The following is a 24,801-nucleotide window of genomic DNA, read 5'->3' as shown; positions in this document are numbered from 1 at the left end:
TGCATATACCAAGGTCTAACACACTTAGCTGCACCACATCAAGTCAAGCTGTCCAAGAGCATACACAATTTTGCTTACAGGAGTATACCCCTTCTGCAGATTTTCAGTTTACAAGTAATTCCCTGTATTGGGTTATGCTTAGTCAGAAGTACAGATAATATTTTGTTCCAATACTACTGTTTGTTTTTATGACATATTCAGAGATGAGGCAAGACATAAGATTAAGTGCAGGGAAGCATTTCAGACCCCAAAAAAATGCATTCTTTAGAACTTAGCTATACACGGTTAACACAGGTAGATCTGCCAAGAATTGCATAAAAATGATTTTAATTTTCATAAAGTGAGCAACTGAGGCTCACTCAGCAAATATCAACTCTTCTGCATCATGGAATTCACTATGGGTGTCTGAATCATTCAAATTGCATTTTTTAATATCTGCTAAAACAGAAATACAAACTGAGTAAATTAGTATGTGTGAATTAAGTACCCTTATGAAATCAAAGAATAATGCTGACTCCTGGAAGACACCCAGAAGATCCAAAGATGGAACAGAAGGTTGATTATTACACTCCCGCACAATCCAAGCAAGTTGTTAATATACTGAAAACATTCATGTTTGGTACTTGTACCTGCTGGATATCCAAATTACTCTGTCCCAAAACAAGTTTGATAACCATCCTCTCTGTAGCTGAAAGCAGCCAGAAAATAGTTCATTTTTTTTAAACAAATGGAATGGAAACCTTTTTTTTTCCCCCCCCCAAGCTTCAATTACAACAGTCTAAGCCAGAGACTTAAGCAAATAAACTTCAAAATAGCCATTTGTTACAAGTAGCAAATTACCATGAACAATGAACTTGTTAGGAAACCCTTCTAAAAGTACGACACACACAGACAGGCTACCCAACAGAAAAATCTGTTAACAATTTTATTTCTTTTGTAATGTTAAATATTATGGGACAGGATTGTAAGGATGAAGAACTCTCAACAATGCCTCACAAGGGATAAGAAAGAAATTCTGCCATGATATTAGCAAAGTAAGGTAAGGAGAAAATTTACACAGTAAGAGGCACCGTTTCCCCCAGAATACCTCTTGTCATATTCCTGAATGAGTGGGATTAGCAATCTAATAAATCATTTTTCAAGAGGTAACAGCAACAGATAAAATTTTAAAGGATTATTAAAATAACATTTACAAGACTGAACAATTTTTGAATTCTTATTAAAACCACCAAAAGAAAGAACAATTCTTTATTTATGAATTTGCATAAAGGACTGACTGTGCAACTGACACCTGCTATTGATGACTTAATGTACAATTTTGTCCAGTAGCCGAACAGTTTGTCTTTTCAGATTGTGTTTTCTAACCGTGCGAGACCATTAAAGGCAAAGCCTGTTATGATGCTGTACACAAAAATGACCACTTGGGCCATACTACCAATGAAGTGGTAGGTAAACAAATCTTTTTCTGGCCAAGAAAAAAAAAAGGAAGCTGCGTTTTGCATGCTTCTCTCACTCATTCTTTCTACAAGATGAACTTCCCTAGAAAGAATCCGATGAAAATGGCTGCAATTACAACAAGAAGTGAAGGAAGAGAATTAGAGCCATTATCTCTGAGGGCCAAAGCTGTGGGTGATCCAGATTTATCCGAGTGTGCTACCTTTCTGAGCCTCAAGCCTTCATCCTGAGGGAGAAAAAAAAAACACAGATGGAAAAAAAATGTATGAACACATCTTCTTTACATTTGTAAAAACTGAATTCAAAGGCCAAATTTACTGGTGAACATTTAAATAAAAGTTAAAAAAAAAACCAAACCCACACACAACCCCCCGCCAACATTACACCACACCAAAATCCAAAATATGAACATAGCAAACCATAATATTTCAAATAAGGACAGGTAATCCACTCCATGCTCTGGTTAAGAAAGATTCTGAAATTCTTCTAGGCACAGCGACAAATCCTGCTTTTACTTACTATGCATCAGAATTAAATAGCAGTAATTCCTTATTGCTAAGGAGAAACATCTGCTTTGTGTAGTGTTTCTCCAAATGTTCCAATGTCATCAGAATTACAGGTGTGGAGACATCATTATTTCAAAGTTCTTTAGAAGGCTACCATGGCCAATGAAATTGTCAGATACCCAAAAGCAGGTCTATAGAAAGTCACATAAAGTCACATATTGACTAGTTACAGGTTACTGAAACGGCACCTTTACATAAAGGTACTGGAAAGTAGTGTTTGCTTACCTCGTCCAGGCAAACAATTGTTCTTGTTCACTAACAATCTGTGATACAGAATGTTACCGCTTTGGATCTCATTTACTCATTCTTAATGAAGAATAATGCACTTTTAATAAAAGCTACTAATTCAGTATCTCTGATTTAGACTTAAAGTAACTAAGACCACCTTGAAATAGGACCATTTCATTTAAGAAGAAAATTATGTAGCTTCAGTATCTCATCCATGACAGTCAAATTCTCCATCACTGAGAAGTTCAAAATATACAGTATATACAGGACAGTAAAATCATATTACAACTCAATCTTGACATTCTAACAGTTGTATCTACTTTCTGGAATACACATCTGTTGGCCTAATTACAAACCAGACCTTTCAATCAAGAAGAGTGAAGCCACTTCAATATAAACATGGAAGCAGAACTTACTCTCAGGTGCCGATTTTCATCTGTCAGCTTCATAATCTCTGCTTGAAGTCTTTTGCACTCCTCCACTAGCTTCCTTGTTTCAGTATCATTAAGTGAAACACTATGTGGTTTTGGCATCGGTCCATCCTGCTTAGATGTATTCAGTACTGGGGCGGGTTTGCTTGCATCTATATCATTCTACAAATATTAAGAATTACTTGAGATTTTTACTTACCTAGAGAAAAATCATCCACAGCTTAAAACTGAGGCAATCCAGCTACTAATACAGTTCAATTAAGTTAATATTTACAGTAATCTGAACAAAGACTTCTGTTATTAGTTCAATTCTGATTATCTCAAATATTAAAAAGCAAGAGAAGATTGCACTGTTTACATTTGGTACTACATGCTACCGAGACAAAAATTAATACTTTAGCTGCTTAACACTGACCCAGCAGGCATCCAAAAGATGGCATAAAATACACCAAACAGCATTTGAACTTGAGGGGAAGAAATAAAAGTAAGAAAGTAATCCTGTAATAGTAAGAAACAAAAAGTAAAAAGAAAACAGGTTGTGTCACAAACTAATATGAAGTATGTATGGCATAAATATTTTGCACTTATAGTACCTCTTACTGAACGAAAATAAAGTATTGCACAAACATAGAATTCAAGTCTCACAGCATCTCTGAAATACACATTACTAATTTTGAATACAAGTGAAAAGTCACATAAAAAGCTGTGAAAAAGACAAAAATAAAATTAAAAATCTAGTTCCCCCAGCTTTGCTCAAAATATACAATGATCTTCAGTAGACATTAATAATACTATGGATTCAACTGTATAGTACAGGTTACCATTTGTAAAAACATAGCATTCACATGGCAACACACTCAAAAACAGATCGTATTCAGATTCAGGCTTCTGTATTCCTACTTGCTTGGCTACATAGCTGTGTCATTTAGACCAGCACCATACTGCATCTTTCATAACCAAAGCAGTCCAAGGTAAGTACTAAATGTAACAGAAAACCTATTAAAAGGTAAACATATCTATGTAATAACAAAGCAATTAAAAAAAATGCAAGAATCCCTTTCGTTCCTATGTAAGTAGCAGTATTTGGTCTACCGCATCTGCTCGCATTTTACATTTTTTGCAATGCAGCCATAGATAGCCTAAGAGCCAGATCCTGCTACTCCACACAAGTACTCCTAACTGGGTTTAAAAAGACCAACATATTTTTGTATCATGAGTAAGCAAAATGGGATCCATTGCTTTTTTAATTGGTTTGCTAGCTGAACTGAATTCCTTTAGTAGCACTGAAACTTCATTAGAGACTTAAGACTTATCTCCCTGGAATAAACCTCCTTCTGCTGTTTGACCTCACTGACTCGTTTCTTCATGTCAATCTTCTGGCTATGACTGGTAGGCATCTGAAGAAAAGTTGTCAATGACTGGAGTGAAATACTTGTGTCCTGGTGTAGGTATATCCTGAGGCAGCAGGTGAGGCTTACCCTCAGGACTTGGCAGATTTCTCATTGCCATGTTTAAGGGATTGACAAAAACAACTGCTAAAGCAAGAGTTTTGCAACCCTATGCTGCTACTCAGAAAAATACAATTATTCTGTACAGTCAATACTATGAAGATATCACATAGTACAAAAGGAGGTAGTTTTGTATTATCCACTACATTTCCCTCACTACTTTACACATTTTATAAAATTAAAAACAAGTATATTTTTTCTAATATTTAAGACGTAATTTAATAAGAAGGTAAAAACCACAGAAAGTAGACAACTAAGTGCCTTGATAATAAATGTTTAATCTTTACAGTTTTAGCATTTAACACACACTTAGGCATCTTACACCTGAATAAAAGGCTGCAACTCACAAATTATCCTTTACAAAAAAAAAAAATCCAAAAAAACCCCCAAAACCACACCACAAACACCAAAAACATTATACTGACATCTCATCTGAAAAATACCTTTACATTACACTCCAAAAACTGTATTAAAAGAATGGTTACAAAGACAGCTACTGGCCAGCTAGCAGCCTTCACTGAGACCCTTTATGCATGCAAATAATGAGATGGTTTCTACATGCATGGATTCATGCTACTTTTCCCCCAACGTGCCTTACAGACTACTGTAAAAACTGGACAGTACTAAAAAGAAAAAGTCAAGGCCATATAACCAATAAGGTTGTTTACAGAAATCCTACTTTAGCACTCTAATTCACAATGCTAAAAGCAGCACCAAAAAAAACCAAACCACCAAACAAACCAAAAAACCCAAACAACCCAGAATATACAGTATTAAGATCCCATAAATCAGAATTTCAAGTATGAGGGTAAAAAAAAAAATGTTAGTGCATAAGAATTTAGTCATACTTTGCAAAACATCTAGGTAACTGACAGTTAACTATTATTCCAAATATCTGGCAATACAAAACAGACATCTTCAGTCTACATGCAATGAAACTGTCATCTCCTACACAACTGGAATAGATTTTGTCTGAAGGTAAGTGCATGAAAGAGGTAATGTGATTTTTTTTTTTTTGTCTGATTATCTGTCTTCACCACTACCTTAAAAAAATGCAATTAGGATTCCCAAAGCATGCATTATTTTCTAATCAGTACTTCCTTTTCTAATTCACCTGAATTAGAAACAGAATTTTTAAAACTGAAAAGCTTTCAATACTTTAAAAAGCAAGTGATGCAATTCACTTTTCACTGTATGCAGTATTGAAGATTTTTTTTTTTTTAATCAGACAGCAATAAAATGCTAAAGCAAATCACTAATAACAATAATGAAAAGATAATAATTTTTGGCGCTAGTCTCCGTTGCTGGAGGTTTTTAAGATGCAGTTGGACAGAGTGCTCCCTTTTCAACGGAAGGTTGGATCACATAGTATTTCAAGGTCCCTTTCAACCTGGGTAGTTCTATGATTCTATGAATCTTTGAGAAGTTGTATACTGAACACCCCCCCATCTAATTTAGTACAAATTCCTACAATCCATTTAGTCAAGAAATCAAACAGGTTTAAAAAAAATTCAAAACAAGTTTCTGTGAGATCCTAGCAGTCAGTGTATGACAGTTTCTTACTCTTTTCTTACTTACCAGTTTATCATTTTCATTGGGCATTTCAAACACACATCTCAATTTGGAGTCCATTAACTCATCAGGTTTTGCTTCTTTCCACTAAGACAACAATTAATATAGTTACTTAACATGCCAGACCCATGCAAACATCTGAACAGTTCATAAGTTTGCTCTTAGTACCTGCCACCTATATAGCTGAATACTGTCCTTACCCTAGCTGCAATTTTCAGACTTGCTTCCGAACCATGTTTTTTTGTTCACTTTTCTGCGAAGTAATGAAAGCTAGAAATTAAGTCCGGAAACGGAATGAGTAAATTGAATGCAAGATGGATCCAGAGGTTTGTAGGGGACAGGGAGGGAACAATACAGTGGTTCCTTTAACACACAATGAGGAACAAGTACCATCTGAGTCGGTTTAAGAACAAAGTTCTAGCCCTATCACTCCGTGGTAAATGTACTCCTTATGTCCCATCTTGGAAGCACCGATTTTAAACAAAAGATTGAAAGACACCTTTTAGTGACTCTGTATTTAGTTCCAAAGTAAATTTCTTTAGTTCTTCATATTTTAGATTTTTAACCACTTCCTCCTTTTACTGCATAATACATTACAATTTGGGCCTAGAGAATTTTTCAAAGCTGTTTATAAAAAAACATTTTAAATTCTAATGGTTATCAATATATTTAAATAATTGTGAAATATGCTGGAATCTCTCTGTTCAACTGACAATTAACTTTCAAAGCATACACTTCATGTAGTTGCCTTAAACCTTTAGGCTCAGAGACTGATCTGAAGTCTGCGGCATTTTTCCCAACAATAGGTCCTCTGAAGTTACCTTAGAATTGCAGTTCTTACAGACTAGAATATCCAGGCTTTTCATAACATCCTTCCTTTTTTGTTGTTGTTCTTTTTTTCAGTGGCATTAATTGTACAGTAACTTACAACTATAATCACCGATTTTCTGCAAGATCTGTTTCTCAGTATTCTATACCTGAACACACTAAGAAAGCAGTTATTTGAAAGGTATTTCTAAAGTGGGTTTTTATACCTTCACCAAAAAGTTACACTTCACTTACCATATATAACCAAGAGCTATCAGAGTATATTAGGAAAAAGTAAACCAGACCAACAAGGAAGAGAAATGTTAACTTTCTAGCTACATGCCTCAAAAGCTTAACAAAATCTGAAAGGTATTCCACTGTTTCCAGTGAAGAGTGATGCCACAGTAGTCTTTGCCATCATGTAAGGGTACAGAGCCTAAACCTACAGAGGTCTAGTAGATTTCAGTGATTTATAAAAACCTCATCTTTATCCTTTGTTTCCCCTCTCCTCCTCTGCCTTGAGTGAACATTGAACATACCTGTGTAAACTCACGCATTCGTTAAAACAGTCTCTAGAGACAGAAGCCTGTACATCTTTCCCCTCCACCTTAATATACATGCTTATGGGAGTCCGTGTACACCCTAAAGGGCATGTTTTGACAACTGAAGGCTTCCTTCCCATTGCTGCCAGCTTGTAACGTCAGAAACAGGTGTCCTTTACTTCTGAACTAACAAGCACAAACCTAAATATCTTCTTTCTGGATCTTTCATCAGACCAGTCCTGCTTAACAACTGAATCTACAATATGTTCTATTAAAACAGAAAATAAATCCATCATTTCTGCTGTGTTTAGCCACTTGGTATCTTGTATAACATTTTAATTCATTATAATCCCATTCAACATTTCACTTAAACACTTTTCAGACCAAATGCACCCATTTCATACAGCTTCAGGCTTGTTGTTTAAATATACTCTTGATTCCTTCAAATACAATCTGTTTATGCCCATATTTTAACACTGAACCGACCTTACCTTAGATTCACTACTATTTCCATTCAACCAGCTCACTAGGCAAGTTCTAAGAACTGAGCTTGTATTTAATATTAAAAACCCTGAATCACATATGGAAGTCATACTTGTTCAGAGAAAACCCAATTCTTCTCCAAAAGTAAACTGCAAAAACATAATTCATTCACACTTTAAGCCTGAATTTTTAAGGAAAAAAAAATATATACAACAGTCAGTTTACCCCATTTTTACTTACCACTGCCTCCATATCTAAAATATTTGGCGGTGCATAGGTTGTTTGTACCATAAACTTGTGTTTACTCTTCTCATTTGGGTCGTAGTCAAAAGGCTGCAGCATTACTGTTCAAAAGAAAAAATAAAGCATAAAACTTTGATTCTTCAGCTAATTATTAACAAGCATGCTATCCACTTTAGATTTCCTTCTCACTGAACAAAGTTAAAATGCAAAGGCAGTGTTGAAAATAGAGCAGATACATACTGTAGCAACAGGTACTGAGAGGAAAGATCATAGAATTTTTTCACAGTCTGCTGTAGCTGACATGATTATTTCTGTAATTACTATAGCTAAAAGACATTTCATATACAAGTATGTACAAACAGATCCTGTAAGACAAACAAAAAAAAACCCGCCAAGCAAACACCACAGGACTTTTCTTGGGAATAAACACTTTTTATGATTAAGCTAATGCAAAGTTGAAGAATTGTAGCACACATTATGACAGTTACCCGGGCAGGGGGCGGGCGGCGGAAGGACAGCGAGAACCTACATTAGCTAGACCACCAAGCAGTGGGGTAACTTCAACTGACTTCTAAAGGTAGATTAACCTAAGCTGGGAGCAAAACTACTAAAATACTTAAATCAAACTACAGGAGGTAAAGCTGCCTGGGGCTTTAATAATACATCTTTAAAATACTTTCAAACTGAGCTCTTTAAAAAAAAAAACGTGTAGTGATTAGTTATTAAATAACTACACAGAACATTTCACTCAGGTTTTAACATTCTTAACCTCGAGTCCAGTCTAACAGTTAACATCTGTCCAAAAGTACTCCAAAATCCAGGTACACACTTTAATTCTATGGCAAGTTTTGGGCCTCCACCGCATTTTACCAGCAAAGACAGACAGATGGGATTCAAAAATCAAATTCTCGGTAAAGGCAGCTTTAAGTGAAACATTCAAATAAATCTCATAATACCCACTCCTTGCATTTTATCTCATGTATTCTCTTGCCACATTTTCAGCTTTCAACATACTGTAATGTAGATTTTAAAAATAAAAAACTTCTGGATGAAACTAGACATTTTTGACACAACATAGTTTGTGCTAGAAGTACCAGAGGTAGAGTATGCAAGCGGTTCAGACTTTCTGAGTAACAGCCTTTTTACTGTACCTTCAGCTTTCCAAAGTTGAAAAGTCTGTTGGTCAAGAACAGAAATTCATGTTTCTAAAGTTATTATTTTGAAGTGTGCACAAGCTCAGTGAAAAAAATTACATCACTTACAGTATTTATAGCCTCCATTATTTCTACAGCGCTACAATACTTTTAAATTAAAGTTTTAATTACAGAAGCACAGTACCTTCATCCATCCAAGTTGTACAAGCCCATCCAGGAGCAGACTATATGTTTTTACACCACATAGCGGTTGTCCAGGTCACCCTGGCATCACTATTTTGTGTTTGCTTTCTTTAGTTCAAAGGGACTGAAATAACATGATGTCTATAATACAGACCAGGAGATTAGAACTTTTATAGGATATAGTTGCATATCCAGGGGCATAATACAAGGGTTTGCAGAAATACCTGAATACACAAGGTTTGTTACGGTATGTTGGCGAACTGTTGAAGAAGAGGGATGGATACACAACCAGCAAAGTCTACCTCCAACCATACTATCTGTCTGGAGCAGACCCTGAGACAAACTTCTCATGTTAGCCCCTTTGCCTCCTTTCAGAGACAATTAGTTGCCTTACTCCAGATGGGATTACAGGACCAAACAAATCATATTTAAATGTGTATGTGGGTACACTTGCAAATTGGTCTACCAGAGGATGAGGACTCAGAGTGAATTGCAGAGATAAATTATTTGACAGTGTACATATACTCGCCTTCCACAGAATAAGAATTCCAGTTCAGTATATCTTTATACAAAATTAAAAAAAGAAGCTGAAGTAGTTTCAGATAAAAATTTTAAAAACAACTCAAGAATTAAATTTATGGAGTCCTATCAACAGGTGTATTTACGTATTTTACAGCAATGAAAAAGCTATAGCAGAAATACTGATTTAGCTAGAAAAACAAATTGTATACTCCAAACAACCTTCCCACCTATTCTAAACCAGTTCAGTATGTAGACTTTGATACTGCTACAGTTTTCAACAATTCAATTGTATTTTCCACAATTCTGAATCCTCACTGGATGTATAGTTCAGCATGCTACCCTTCACACAGAGAGTAAATTCTTCATGGTAGGACTGAAGTGCAGTAGTTTACAAAATACTAAGTACAGTATCAAAATTACTAACTTGGCCTTTCTAAATTCACTAGTACCTATGAAAAAAGTTACTTCTAAATTTAATTACACTGCCACCTAGCTTTAGGCCTTAAATACTAGTTACAACTTGCAGGTGTTTGCTACAGGATGGTTATCTCAGTTTTTTTCCTTAAATGTTACATACAGCATAATCAAAGAATAAGTAAATAATCTGAATCAGATATATTTCACAAATAAAACACATAAAGGAATTGCAGTATTTTACATGCTTTCAAGCAATCCTATTTGAAAAGGTTTAAAAGTCAGGTTTCTTTAATCATTGGTCTCTCATTGGTCCAAAACATAACCAATCAAACTAAATGCTTCTTCCAGGTATGGATGCTATAGCAATTTATCTCTAAGAATTGTTCCATCAACAGACTACTGAATAGCATGTAGTACTTCAGTTTCCTAAAGCCAAGGGAACAGATGGAATAACTTGAAAGAGATGGCAAAGCCAGTTTTCCATCATCAGAGAGCTTCTTCACATGCTGGCAGAATCCTTGGATAACTAGTTTAATAACTTTATGTTCTTTGACCATTCAGTAACAGCTGAAAATCTGACTGAATTGAAAAGTAGCAGAAAAAGACAATCCACAAATTCAAAGAGCTCTTATAGAGCTCTTCAAGCTCCCACAGTTTTAAGTAGTCATGGAAAATCTCATGAATATACAAAGCCATGCTTTTCAACATGTTCTTGGAATCCCTGAGTAGTCCAGAGCTCACTTCTAGGGGAATTGCAACAAATAGTTATGAAAGCAAGCCGCTTGTTAATAGACCTAGGAGGGCTTTATCACCACAAAATAAATCTTAAAGGGGTCTGAAAACCAGAAGGAAGAAAAGTAACAAGGAACAGTAACAAGTTGTGAAGGAAGAAGAGTAACATGCTATATTCTGAAAAGAAAAAATCAACAAGCAATTGTTAATAAGTTAATAACAAGCAATACATGATGCGATAATAAATAGTTAATTTAGGGCATCAAGGTAAAGAAAAACAGGTCTTACCAAATTAGTATTTTTGGAAAAAACATATAAACATGGCTGAAGAAGGCTACCTAGTGATTCACAATTGAATGATAAACAAAATGTCCACGGACTTCCTTAAAATGACTGTTAAATCACATCTCCAACAATGAATTTAAAAACTGGCCCGACTCTGAATCAGCACGATGCATTATACAGGCTGAAGACAGGTAACACTATCTCAACATTTAGTTTTGAACACAGTTTCAGCCCATGGTATCCTATAGTGATTTCTCCCTCCACAACAATGTGAGAGAAATATATTTTTAATTATATGAAAGATGAGTCAGCACTGAAAACATTCAGTTGAGAGATTGATGAGATAACAAAGTGGGTCACTAGAAAAATTATCCGCAGACTTGGCTTACCAAGTGACCCAAAAGAAATTATATGCCTAAAAACAAAAACGATGAAGCTGACACTTTGGGGAAGAGAACTTAATTCTGAAAAGCATTGTGGAGTCACTGTAACTGAACAACTGCACATGAAAGCATCCTGGGGTCACTGTAGCTGAGTAACTGCCTGAGAAATAGAGTAATACAGAAAAAGGCATATCAAAGATTCCCTGCTATGCAAACTGAAGAGTCGAGCAGTAAGATACTGTTTCCCTTTATTGGTGAACCTGAAGCTGAAATACTGTTTACAGCTCCAGTATTGCCTCATTTAAAAAAATTTAAAGCATTAAAAGGACAATATCCAACTATGAAAACACTTTACAATAGGCAAATGGAATACTTCAATCTATTCAGTTCCCTGAAGAGAAAGTCCAGCAAGACTGTGATGTATGACTGCCCACGGGAAAGATCCCCGATACCAGATCAAAACACACAGTTAAGACAAAAATGGCTATAAGTCGAAGTTGAAGACGGAAATGAAGTAGGCTTTTGACTACTTGAATCTTCAACCAATTCTCAGTAAGATGATCTTTCATCCACCAGATGCTGGACTGTCCATGGTAAGCAATACTGAAGTTTTAAAGGATCACATTCTACAGATCATATTAGATTAGAAAACTGGTGTCTCTCCTACAAGAAAAGTTACTCTATATTTATGATTGATTAGAACCTTAAAGTCCAGTATAGGATGAGACCATTATACATTCAGCTATCAAAATTCTGCTGATTGTCAGAATGAAGTATGTAAGCCAAACCTACATGGACTTTCAGGGGAAAAAAGAAAATATTGTTTGGCTTCAGGGTTCACACTCTGCTGAAAACTAAGGACTCTTTTTTTAATCCCCTCACCCAAAAAACAAAAACAGAATAAGGAGAGAGTGTGTCTACAGTAAAACATACTAGACGTTTCAAATTTAAGGGCTACAAACCGCTACACCTACCTAAAATAACAGAAAAGATAATTTTTAAAAGCAATTTAATGATTGCCACTTAACATATACTACTGTGATAAATGGAAGAATTATGAAACAATAGACTTCAGGGACCAATACTATGGTCAAAACGACTAGTCTACAATTATGAATGAATTTTTTTTTTTGTTTTTCAAATGCAATGACCTGTCAGATGTTAAACTTTAAACACAGAGCAGGCAAGCAATGCCCTACTTCAAGATACAAGCATGAATATAGTAGTCTGAAGCAAAGGTACTGTTAATGTCACTGCCCATTTCCAACTTACTTTTCCTCCTTTCAGAGAGCTGCAGATAAATGGGACAAATGGCAGGTATTTCTGTATGGAGAATTTTCCATGTATCATTGTAGCTCTACATCAAGTTGACATTGCACTAATGAAGGGGAACAGTTTTATTTTTAAAAAATCTTTTTTAAAAAGCTGACATACTTCAAACAGCCTTTAAGATCAAGCAGTAGAGAAATTTGTCAAAGGCCTAAAAACACCTAACCTACAATTGCATGTATTTGTTTTTACCTGAAACAATTACAGACGATCCTGGGTCAATAATTCCACTGTTTGGCCTCACACAGTATCGACGAGGCGCTGTAGTCTTCACTTTGAAGCATACTTTTCTATCTGATGGATTTCGTAGTTTAAGATTTGTAGTTACTACATCTGTAAAGGGACCTGAAAAAAGGATTGTATTTTTAAATATGCAGGTATCTCTGGAAAAGAAATCTGCTTATACAGTACAAATTACTCTTAAAATATAACTTGATGGCAACAAATCTCTAAAGCAGGTTAAATCATACATCTGTTAAGCACATATACTGTTACGTGCAAAGCACGCTCTGTCACCTTAGTTATAATAATATACATTACAGCAATGAACAAATAACTCTTAAATAGTATGACAGACTCAAGCTGCTGGCGCAAAAAGTTCATATATACTTATGCTAATTTTACCAAATTTTAAATACCTAGAAGGTAATGACCATATTGAAAAGTAAATTTTGCTAGATTTTTCTTTAGGAATAGAAGCCACACATACTTTGGAACTCTTTCAAATGTTTAAAGAAAGAAAACACTGTGATACTGGAACATACTAACTGCCCTTTAGATTTCAACTTCTGTTGCACTTCTGAGCTCCTATAGACTTGACAGACATCAACTTCATCTTTTAAACTCAAAATAGGCAAGAGAGATTATTCTCTGTTTATGCATATACGTGACAGGAACAAGTGGTAAGGTACAACAAAACCACTAACTGCATGAGACAAAGGAAGTCAATTCTTTTCTGAACACCTTATTCCACAGAGGTGTCTGGACTACTCTGAAGGAAATGGTACTGGCCACTATCAAACATGTTAATACACTAGAGGGCTCACTATCTGACCGATGTCTTTGTTGCTATAACTCTCTCATTCCAAATCCTCGATTTTGAGAGACTGCTAAACAGAATCTTGACACAAAACACCAAGACACAAATCAATAAAGGACTAAAATGGGCATTACTGAGAACCAGAATACCGAGATGTAGATGAAGATACATGTGAGCTAGTTTTACATTCAACAAGACTCTTTTGAGAAAAAAGAAACTGGTATTACTTGCCTGAAATTTCATTTCTAATCTGGCTTTATAAGGTAGAAGAAATACTCAGGCTCTCAATCCAAGCAAATTCGACACAGCCCCCAAGAGAAAGATTTACAAAACTACTTCAAAGTTCCCTGCCACTTGCCTCTTGACGGCTCTTGCAGGATCCAGTTGCATTTACTTATAGAGTGTGATCCAAAAATAACTCCCATCACCCATAACACAAGCTGTACTAAAATCAGGCAGCTGAATACTCCTCTAAATCTAGGACTGCTAATAACACTCAGAAAAGACCAAACATTTAGTTTTTTGAGGTAGTTATTCTGGGACTTTTACTAATAGCCACCTAGGCATTGCCTTTGCAGTGCCCAGTGGCATACAGCACCTTGAATCTGGCTCTCAAAGGTGCGGGTTGCTTTTTTTTAATTGCAACTCTAGACAACTTGAGGAGCTCTGCTTCTCAATCTTCTCAACTACTATTACTAAGGAAATTCTGCTCAAAGGAAAAAAAGGCTTAGTTCAGAGGCTCATTTTGAAAGGCACAGTCATCAAGAAAAGGAGCTATACTATTCAAAAATAGCTTATTTCAAGACAAAGCAGCAGTGAATTTATAAACTGATGATAAACTGGTTTTTAAACTTTAAAAAAAATGTTCTGTTTCTTTTGAGACACGAAAGGTCCTCTCATGCCTGCCTTCTCAAAGTGCCTAATAATAAGACAGGATTCAAAATACTCTTCAAATTATTCTGATATTTACTGTCAGTTCTAACACCACAGATAATAAAAAAACCAAAAATCTGTTTTTGTTCCCCAGGTACATGAATGCAGTGACCTCCTTTAGTTCAGGGACATTTTTTAGTATCAGACATTTCTTTCAGAGAGGATTGAAATCTCTTTCAAGGTCTAAAGCACCCTTCTGACAGCTTTACCTTTCACCTGCTTTCTAAAAGCTTTAAAGAAAAAAAAACTGTATAAAGCCTCTCGAGACTTGCAACCATCAGATTTAATAAACAGCTGGTAACAAACTGATGTACAAAAGGAAAAGACGACTAAATTTCACTGTTCCTGCAGAACCCAGCTATTTTGGTAGTTTAGTGGCATACCAAAAGACAGCACTGATCGGAGCATGAACCGGCAGGAGCAGGCACAAGGATAGTAAATTTTTAAAAAAAATCTGTTACCATTCAGAGGAGCCACATGATCTAAATTAGCATGACATATCCTTCAAAAAGAAACCATGCAACAGCAGAAGGTGAGAGATCACTGTCAGTATCTCTAGTTGTTGGTACTACAGAGCGAATATAAAGAACTCTGAGAAGCGGAAAAGTTTGGTTATCACGAAGCTCTGTTCAAAATTAGTAAGGCTGTCAATGAACACACAGAGCCTATCATAGAATATCACCTCTGCCTAAAATTGGATAAGAAATCATCATTTTATTAAATACATAAAATCTTTTACAATTAGAAGGCAGATAACTTGCAGCTAATACCTTAGCTGACTCTGCCAGAAAGCACTATTTCGTGCACAGAACTAGAGTTTATTTAAGCTGTAAACTGGCACAGTAAAGTGATATACTCAGCCACATCTAAAACCAATGTAAGTACACATAAAAAAGTACACAGACTGGCAAAAGGAATCCAAACTCCTTAAAATGTGTAAGTTACAGTGTTAACTTCAAAAACTATTGAGATTATATGCTTTAAGTGGGATGCTGTTTTTTCACAACTGCTTCATCACCTTTGAAATTCCAAGAGCACTTGAAACATACAGAACACTTCAAAGCATCTTTACCAGAACAAACTGAGGCAGGGTAGTTTTCTTTCAGTGCACAATAAAGTCAGGTTGGACAGGCAAAGAAAAATAATTTACTGCATTTCACAATTTGAGCCCTAATGAATGAGAAAGGAGTTAAAGTCAGCAGGATAAAAACTAGCAGTAATATTATAAAGCCAGCAAGACAAATTGTGAGAACAAGTTAACTGACTTTTATGATAGACCTGACAGGAACAGAGTAAGATCTCCATTAACTCATCCTGCCAGAATTAAAAGTAACAACAGAATAAAGAAAGAATAAGTTAATTATAGAATCATAGAATGGTTTGGGTTGGAAGCGACCTTAAAGATCGTCTAGTTCCAACCCCCCTGCCATGGGCAGGGACACCTTCCACCAGACCAGGTTGCTCAAAGCCCTGTCCAACCTGGCCTTGAACACTTCCAGGGTTGGAGCACCCACAACTTCTCTGAGCAACCTGTTCCAGTGCCTCACCACCTTCATGGTGAAGAACTTCCTAAATCTACCCTCTTCCAGCTTAAAGCCATTACCCCTTGTCCTATCACTACATGCCCTTGTAAAAAGTCCCTCTCTAGCTTTCTTGTAGGCTGCCTTTAGGTACTGGAAAGCTGCTATAAGGTCTCCCCAGAGCCTTCTCCAGGCTGAACAACCCCAACTCTCTCAGCCTGTCTTCATAGGAGAGGTGTTGCAGCCCTCTGATCATCTCTGTGGCCCTCCTCTGGACTCAATCCCACATGTCCATGTCCTTCTTATGCTGGGGGCCCCAGTACTCCAGGTGGGGTCTCATGAGAGAATTTTTTAATTAGGACAAAATTTAATTGTTTTTCTTTCCCATCATTTGACATAGCAATCACAGAATGGCTGAGGTTGGAAGGGACCTCTGGAGGTCATCTGAGCCAAACCTCCCTCCTCAACCAGGGATACCCAGAATCAGTTGCCCAGGACCATGTCTAGATAGCTTTTGAATATCTCCAAGGATGGAGATTCCACAGCCTCCCTGGACAACCTGTGCCAGTGCTCAGTCACCCTCACAGTGAAAAAAAGTGTTTCCTGCTGTTCAGACGGAACCTTCTGTGTTTCAGATTGTGTCCATTGCCTCTGGTCCTGTCACTGGGCACCACTGAAAAAAGCCTTTGCACCCTCCCTTCAGGTATTTGTACACATTGGTAAGATCACCCTGAGCTTTCTCTTCTCCAGGCTGAGCTGTCCCAGCTCACTCAGCCTTTCTTTATAGGAGAGATGCTCCAGTCCCTTCACCATCTTTGTGGCCCTTCGCTGGGCTCCCTCCAGTATGTCCATGTGTCTCTCGTAGTGGGGAGCCTAGAACTGAAACCAGCATTGCAGCTATGGCCTCACCAGTGCTGAGCAGAGAGGAAGGATCACCTCCCTTGACCTACTGGCAACGTCCTAATGCAGCCCAGGATACCAGTGGCCTTCTTTGCTGCAACAGCACATTGCTAGTTTATGGTCAACTTGGTGTCCACCAGGACTCCCAGGGCCTTTTCTGCAAAGCTGCTTTCCAGCTGGTCAGACATCAGCCTGTACTGGTGCATGGGGAGTTGTTCCTCCCCAAGTGCAGGACTTTGCCCATCTCCTTGTTGAACTTCACAAGGTTCCTCTGAGCTTGTTTCTCCATCTGCCAGCTCCCTCAGCACTCGTGGGTGCATGAACTTAGTTATGTGCAGTTTACTTCAGTATTCCCTGACCTGATCATCTTCCACCAAGGGTACTGAAGGAAAAAATGTTTAAAAATGAAAGACCAGTGTTCTGTAGCAAGTCAAAACTACCTTGACTGTCAGATAAGAAAAGTAATCTTAAAATACACAGAAAGCACTTAATTGCTCCAAATGGAAATTTACAGTACTTTCTGAAAAAAGCATAGGTGACACAGCTGACACAAAATAATGTGAGAGGAATGTTGTTATTTCCATAAATTAGTTTTAAGAAAATAATATTCAGACCTCTGTGAAAACAATCTGAAGAGAATCCACAACATGCATTGCCAATGAACATAATTCCTTCTTCCTGAAATATCAAAACCATGACCATTCAAATACCTTCTTCAACTGGAAGAAAAATTCTGACTCTAACAAATCACCTATGTTAAAATTATTCATGATCTATGAAGCATAACAGCTTAGGTTTCATGGATTAATGAAAGGGACGTGTTGCATTGTGGGACACTGTTTAATGGACATGGTGGTGTTAGTTGATGGTTGGACTTGATCTTAGAGGTCTTTTCCAACCTTAGTGATTCTGTGATTCTGTAATGCTTCAACATTATAGGTCTGAATGATCAGGAATAATCAATGGATGAATGTGCAAGATTAATAATACCTACAAATAACCATGGCTCTCAGGTAGATATCCATATATTAGAGCAATAATACAGAATCTTTCACTTCTTATTCTACCCTGGCACTTGAGAAATAGTCACTAATCATCAACCTGCATGTAAAAGTCAGAATGCAAAAAAGGCTTTATAAGAAAGCTGACACACCCCAATGTTCACAGCTCCTGAGGGCTGATTCTAGGCTAGCACTGTTTACCATGAGTAACATCAGATTTTGTCTGAGCTCCCCACAATGACATGCTGTCAGCATCCATGCTGATGATGTACCTGCCAAAGCTTTTTCCTTATGAAAAATGCTGAGACAATGCCCATTTTTTAATCCTAAAAAAGCTCATCTTCCTCTGTCAAAGGGGCAAGCAGAGCCTATACAGAGGTGCTTGTGCAGATGCTGGCATGCATGCTTTACTGGGGGCTGGTGTAAGGGAAATGGGAATTGAAATCTTTTGCCTGCCATTCTGACAGAAAAAAAGACAGGAATACAATACAGTGGCATTTCAAAGCAGACAAAACCAAACAATTCTTTTTCTTACATTTTCTTTCTGGATCAAAATTTCATATTCACCCCAGCTTGTTACTGACATGTTATTAGAGGCCAAAAAACCAGAGTAAAAATGCAATAAGCATCTATCTCAAGGGCAAAGTACAGCCACAGATCATTACCATGAATTCCAGTAAAGAGAACGTTATCTATTTTATATATTAGATAAAATACAGACTAAAAGGAGACTGTCCTGCATTTAATGTTAAATACGGACAACAGTTTCTTTAGCCTCAACAACAAAACCCACTATTAATAAGATGGTATAACATGGAATAACTTCATCCAAAGATATTAATGCTTGTATTTAGCTTAAGCTTTGAAATCTAGCAGTCTGAGTCCAATTCAGTCCATTTGTCTATTCTTGATATTTTTCCCACTGAAAGAGTGCCATTACTAAAGAACTGTCAAGTTACTAACATCAAAGGCATGTTTGTTACTTAAACTTAACCTCCACATTATTGTGAATTCCTCACTTGCAATTCAGCTTTATTTGGTTACATTGTTATTCTTGCCAAATACACATTAAGAGCATAATAAAATTGGTAGCTCATAATTCTACTAAGATAAAGTATTAAGAATCTAATGATAAAGTATTATTCATCCCAAAGTGCTCTCACCATTGAAATAACAAGAGCACTAGAAATACTTTACTACTGCTAAACATGAACATTTAAACCAGAAAATTATCCCCAAAGTCCTGAAACAACTAAGTAATATGTACAAGCAATCTTTCAGTACAGATGCAACATTAACAATTTAGTTCAGTATGGGCTGTATTATAAACCTTTCCTGCTGGAGCGACTATTCACTTTACTTGCATAAGGTAGGATAATTAATGAACTTGATAATTACAGAGGCTCTTAGATTTCAAAGAATACTAGCAGATTTGAACAACAGAACTAAATAAACAAGTAACTTTTCCCTTTCTTTTCCTTTTAAACTTGCTTTGTATTTTAACCTGCTATAGCTTACAAAAGGTTTCAGTGATGGTGAAAAGCACAGATCTGCTGTTTAAAATATTCAAATATTCAGTAGCGTAAATATGTATGCACCCTCAAATACAAAATTTCCAATTGGATACACCTTTCTGATCTGAATTGCAACATACAAGGTACTCTTCAAACTCTACAGCAGTAATCAGAATACTTGTAATCATCTCAGATGACAGATGTAGTGGCACATAGAAAAATCAGTCTTTCCACAGAAGACCTGACCCAACGCTGTTACCTAGCACTTTTCCCAGTGTGCTCAGAGAACTGGGTATCAGAGGCCAGACTCAAACATTAAACATAACACCAGAGCTCTTGTGGTTTTCACTGGTTTCCTTGACAGTAGCATCCTGACAGTGTAACAAAGTAACTTTAAAAATAAATCCATTTCACACTTCTCCCAGGGTGGACAAAAGCCAGAAAGTTCCTTTAAAAAAAAAAGAGTTTCAGGTGTTTGACTGTTAGATGGTGTCCAACCTCAGCACATAACAGAGCTTGGTCTAAACAGGCTTATATATCAGACATTAAAATTTCCTACAGACAGATCTAGCTAATACTGGCAAAGATATGAACAGCTCACTTCAGTTTCAGGGTGACCTTTCATTCTCTGGAAGCACACACTACAAGTCTCCACCTCCCAAATCCCCAAAAGCCAAGTACAGCATATCCTACAGCCACTCAGGAAGACAAACACCTGCTTCAAATAAAAGTTGCATTCAGTCAGTCTTGTCACTCAGATAGGATCACCAACTCCATTCCCTCATTACCTTCACATCACAGTACTGAGCTGAGCTAATGCAGCCATGCTTCCCAGGACCAGTCAGCTCATTTCTATAGAAGCAGACGGAGTTCTAACTTGAGCTGGAACATGTCTAGTAGATGTCTAGTGGACATCCAAATTAAAAACCAAACAGTTTTTACTTTCATTGGCTCTACTAGACTTAGTGGTCATATTAACATCACACTGTTAGCATGTTAAATCAACATCATACTCCTATGAATTATAATTACTAAGTTTACTTCATATATGGAGCAGTTATTCTTATGTACATAATTTTTAAATTTATGAACATCCCTTCTTACAAAGAAAAAAAACATTAAACACATATCTCAGTCAAGCTATTCTAATGTCTTGGAATGTAACATGAAACACCAACTTCTAGTTTAAGTACATAATTAGGTAACACCATTGTCCTACCAAACTTCCAAGAACATTGTAACCTCATGACCTAGGAGAAGCCTTCTAAAGTCCACGTGAAACAAACCATTTTGTAAGATGCTACCTGATGAATTTGAAACAATTTTTGCCCACATAATTTTTAGAAGGTTGGTTCAGACTGACATGTTTCAGATTTGAAATTCAATTAGTTTCTAATGATCTAAATACATTCATAGCCACTTGATGCCAATTTATTTTTTTACCAATCTTACCCTTTAGCCTACACAGCTTTTCTTTTCCCCAGTGCTTACCTCTTCTGATGTATTTATAGATAGCAATCAGATCCCCTTTCAGTCTTCATTTTGCTAAGATAAACATGCCAAGCTATTCTACTTCACTTATGTCAATAACTTTTTCTTTGCACCATTCCCATTTGGGTTCATTTTCTCTGACTAGGTGTTGCCAGGAATGCATTCAGATAAAGCTTCATCAATACCATAAACCTTGACATTAATACTTTCCTCACTACAAAACTAGTCTCATATTTGCCCCGTTTCACGACTCATCACGCTCGCAATTAACCTGTGATTAAGTACTAGTCTCTAGTTTTACTCCTCCTTCATCACTTGAACCAAAATGACAAAAACAGCAGTTCTATTACTAGCACACATCAAACGCATAATTTTTTTTTTTTTGCATTCATCACATCGCCTAACTTTGCATTACCAATGAGCTCTACCAGCACAGTCCCATCCATACCAAGGTCATTAATGAAGATACTAAACCAAGTTCAAACATGACACTGGTCCGTCCTTTAGAAATGTCCTTATTAAGCTTCCAATAGCCCAACAGCTGTACTGCAGTTTCTTTTATAGCTTGTCCCTTCTCTACCTTATGTTCTTCCACTAAGCTCTTTTACCTGCAATGTAATTATTAGTTTTGCAGATACCTCTGTATCAGATAATCAATATTCAGATCACGGAACAGACCCTCCTGGAAGATATGTCAAAACATACGGAAGACAGGGTGTTAGAGGCAGCCAACATGGCTTCACCATGAGCAAATCGTGCCTGACCAACCTAGTGGCCTTCTGCGATGGAGTGAATGCATCAGTGGACAAGGGAAGAGCTATGGATGTCATCTACCTGGATTTCTGTAAGGCCTTTGATATGGTCCCACCCAACATTCTTAGCTCTCAATTGGAGAGATATGGGTTTGATGGACAGAGTGTTAGATGGATAAGGAATTGCCTGAGTGATTGTGTCCAAAGAGTTACAGTCAATGCCTCAATGTCCAAGTGAAAACCAGCAATGAGTGGTGTCCCTCAAGGATCCGCACTGGGACCAACACTATTCAACGTCTTCATCAACGACATAGGGGGATTGAGTGCACCCTCAGCAAATTTGCAGATGACACCAAGTTGAGATTTGCTTGAGGGAAGGGATGCCATCCAGAGGGACCTTGACAGGCTTGAAAGGTGGGCCCATGCGAACCTCATGAAGTTCAACAAGGCCAAGTACAAGGTCCTGCACCTGGGTCAGGGCAATCCCAAACATGGATACAGGCTGGGTGATGAGTGGATTTGAGAGCAGCCCTACAGAGAAGGACTTGGGGGTACTGGTGGATGAAAAATTGAACATGAGCCAGCAATGTGCACTTCGCAGCCCAGAAAGCCAACCATATCCTCGGCTGCATAAAGAGAAGTGGGGCCAGCAGATCGAGGGAGGTAATTGTTTTCCCCTACTCCATTCTCATGAGAGACTCCACCTGGAGTACTGCATCTAGCTCTGGGACCCCCAGTACATGGAACTGTTAAGAGTGGGGTCAAGAGGAGGGCCACAAAAATCGTCAGAGGGCTGGAACACCTCTCCTGTGGAGAAAGGCTAAGACAGTTAGGGTTGTTTAGGCTGGAGAAGAGAAGGCTCCGGAGAAACCTTATTGTGGCCTTTCAATATATCAAGGGGGTGTATAACAAAGACATAGAAAGACTCTTTACCAGGGCTTGTAGTGACAGGACAAGAGGCAACAGAGTTAAACTGAAAGAGCGTATGTCTAGATTGGACATAAGGAAAAAATTTTTTATTATGAGGGTGGTGAGACACTGCGACACGTTGCCCAGAGAAGTTGCGGATGCCCCAACCCTGGAAGCATTCAAGGTCAGGTTGGATGGGGCTTTGAGCAACCTGATCTAGTGAAAGACATCCCTGCCCATAGGAGGGGAGCTGGAGTAGGTCATCTTTAAAGGTACCTTCCAACCCAAACCATTCTATGTTTCGATGAAATAATGTAATAACATCCAGTAAATGCAGTGGTAAGATCAGACTTTGTTTGGGAGACTGCACACAGAAGAGATGAAAAAAAGAGACACAGAGAGAGAAGGAGGTCTCAGGTCAGACTGGCACATTCTACCTGGGACACTCATGCAAAATTTTATTCCATGTTCCATTTACCTCCATGTCTTTAATTATTCTTTCCTCTAAGGCTTTGCATACTATCGAGGTCAGACCTATTCAAGCATTGAAGTGTCAAATTAAGAATTACTCCAAGTGAGACTGCATCCTGAGAAACACAGGAGGGAAAAATTCTGATGGGTCTATCTTTTTAAAATCCAGGCAAACAATTATTTTTTCTTTTCTTCCTTATTCATGTTATTAAAAACCAAACACCTGACGTCCTACACCAGGATAAAATATTTAGCAAACTATCTTAACTCTCAAGACCTTGTTCATATAGAAATAAACTGAAAATCTTTATTTTAATTTACATAACCATGTATTTCTAAATACTTTCAAACCATAAAATGAAATGACATCTACATTGCCAAGTAATTTAAAATGCAATTAAAAGGCAAGAGAAGATAAGAGGCCAAGATAGCTATGCACAAGATAAAGTCTTACTACCTTAAGGAAAACAAAGTTACTAAAATTCTAACCTGTGTTTCTGCATTTTTATTTTCAACAATACCACATCAGAAATTATCTTAGTGTCCTTTTGCTGATTTATTTTTTTAAAAAAGAAATTAGCTTATACACACTTATCTGGCTCATCTGACAATAAAAGCCTTGTAATTTGACAACTTTCACACTGCAAAATGTAATACTTACCTAATTAGTCAGTGATTTTTTTTCTCCCCTTTACACACAGCAAGTTCTCTCCAGCAGCCTTTTCCAACTTGAGTTTATGGCTTGTAAGCTGAGTGTGTAATAACCCTTTAATGACTGATGGTCACAAAGACCTGGTTAACAAACACCTCCCAAAGACAAAGTTGGTCAGAAGAAAGAAGTCAAAGACTACTTGTTGAATACTGAGTCATTCTATGGGATGTTCAATCTTTGTCATTACACAATACTCAGCAAGCAAAAATATTAACTTAAACGGAATCATTTAGAAGTATCAAAAAGCCGTTAACTGTGTTCGTTACCACTTACAAGCAGTTTTTCCCTTCTGCACTCCCATTGTTTAATTTCAAAAACGTTCATGAATGAAGATACCAGAAAACTGACATCCCAATCGCCTTTTTTTTTAACCTATCTTAGAAAGCTGGGACATCACAAAATTGCTGGTACTCCAAACAGAGTGAAAACAGGCATAAAATTTGACATAATCAAGACAAACACAAACAAGGCAGCAAGATCACATTTGAGGACTTCAAACCCTGCCTATACTAAAAAATATCCTGGGCAAATTCTGGCAACAGACCTTGAGGGCAGGAGATGGATTTAACGTTGAGCTATTTTTACCTTTAAATTCCACCTTCTCGATTTGCAGCAACACATAGCCTGTGGCTTTCAATGTTACCAATAGCAGTGTAACACTTAGAAAACAATCTACAGCAATATTTTTGTATTATTTAAAAGGCCGTCAAAATCTGCAT

General features: G+C 37.1%; 1 protein-coding gene across 1 annotated transcript in view; it reads right to left on the bottom strand.

Moving 5' to 3' along the window:
• Nucleotides 1-911: 911 nt before the first annotated feature.
• The window catches only part of VAPA (VAMP associated protein A), a 28,235-nt gene continuing 4,345 nt past the window's right edge, over nucleotides 912-24,801 (bottom strand). The window contains exons 2-6 of the mRNA XM_059836298.1: nucleotides 13,033-13,185; nucleotides 7,833-7,936; nucleotides 5,767-5,847; nucleotides 2,666-2,842; nucleotides 912-1,681 (exon numbers count right to left, since the gene is read on the bottom strand). Coding sequence (XP_059692281.1) covers nucleotides 1,523-1,681; nucleotides 2,666-2,842; nucleotides 5,767-5,847; nucleotides 7,833-7,936; nucleotides 13,033-13,185 — 674 coding nt within the window. The 3' untranslated portion in view covers nucleotides 912-1,522. The remainder of the gene's footprint in view (nucleotides 1,682-2,665; nucleotides 2,843-5,766; nucleotides 5,848-7,832; nucleotides 7,937-13,032; nucleotides 13,186-24,801) is intronic.

The sequence above is a fragment of the Gavia stellata genome, chromosome 3 (assembly GCF_030936135.1).
Source record: "Gavia stellata isolate bGavSte3 chromosome 3, bGavSte3.hap2, whole genome shotgun sequence".
Taxonomy (NCBI): Eukaryota; Metazoa; Chordata; class Aves; order Gaviiformes; family Gaviidae; genus Gavia; species Gavia stellata.
This window is presented reverse-complemented; position numbering and strand designations above follow the sequence as displayed.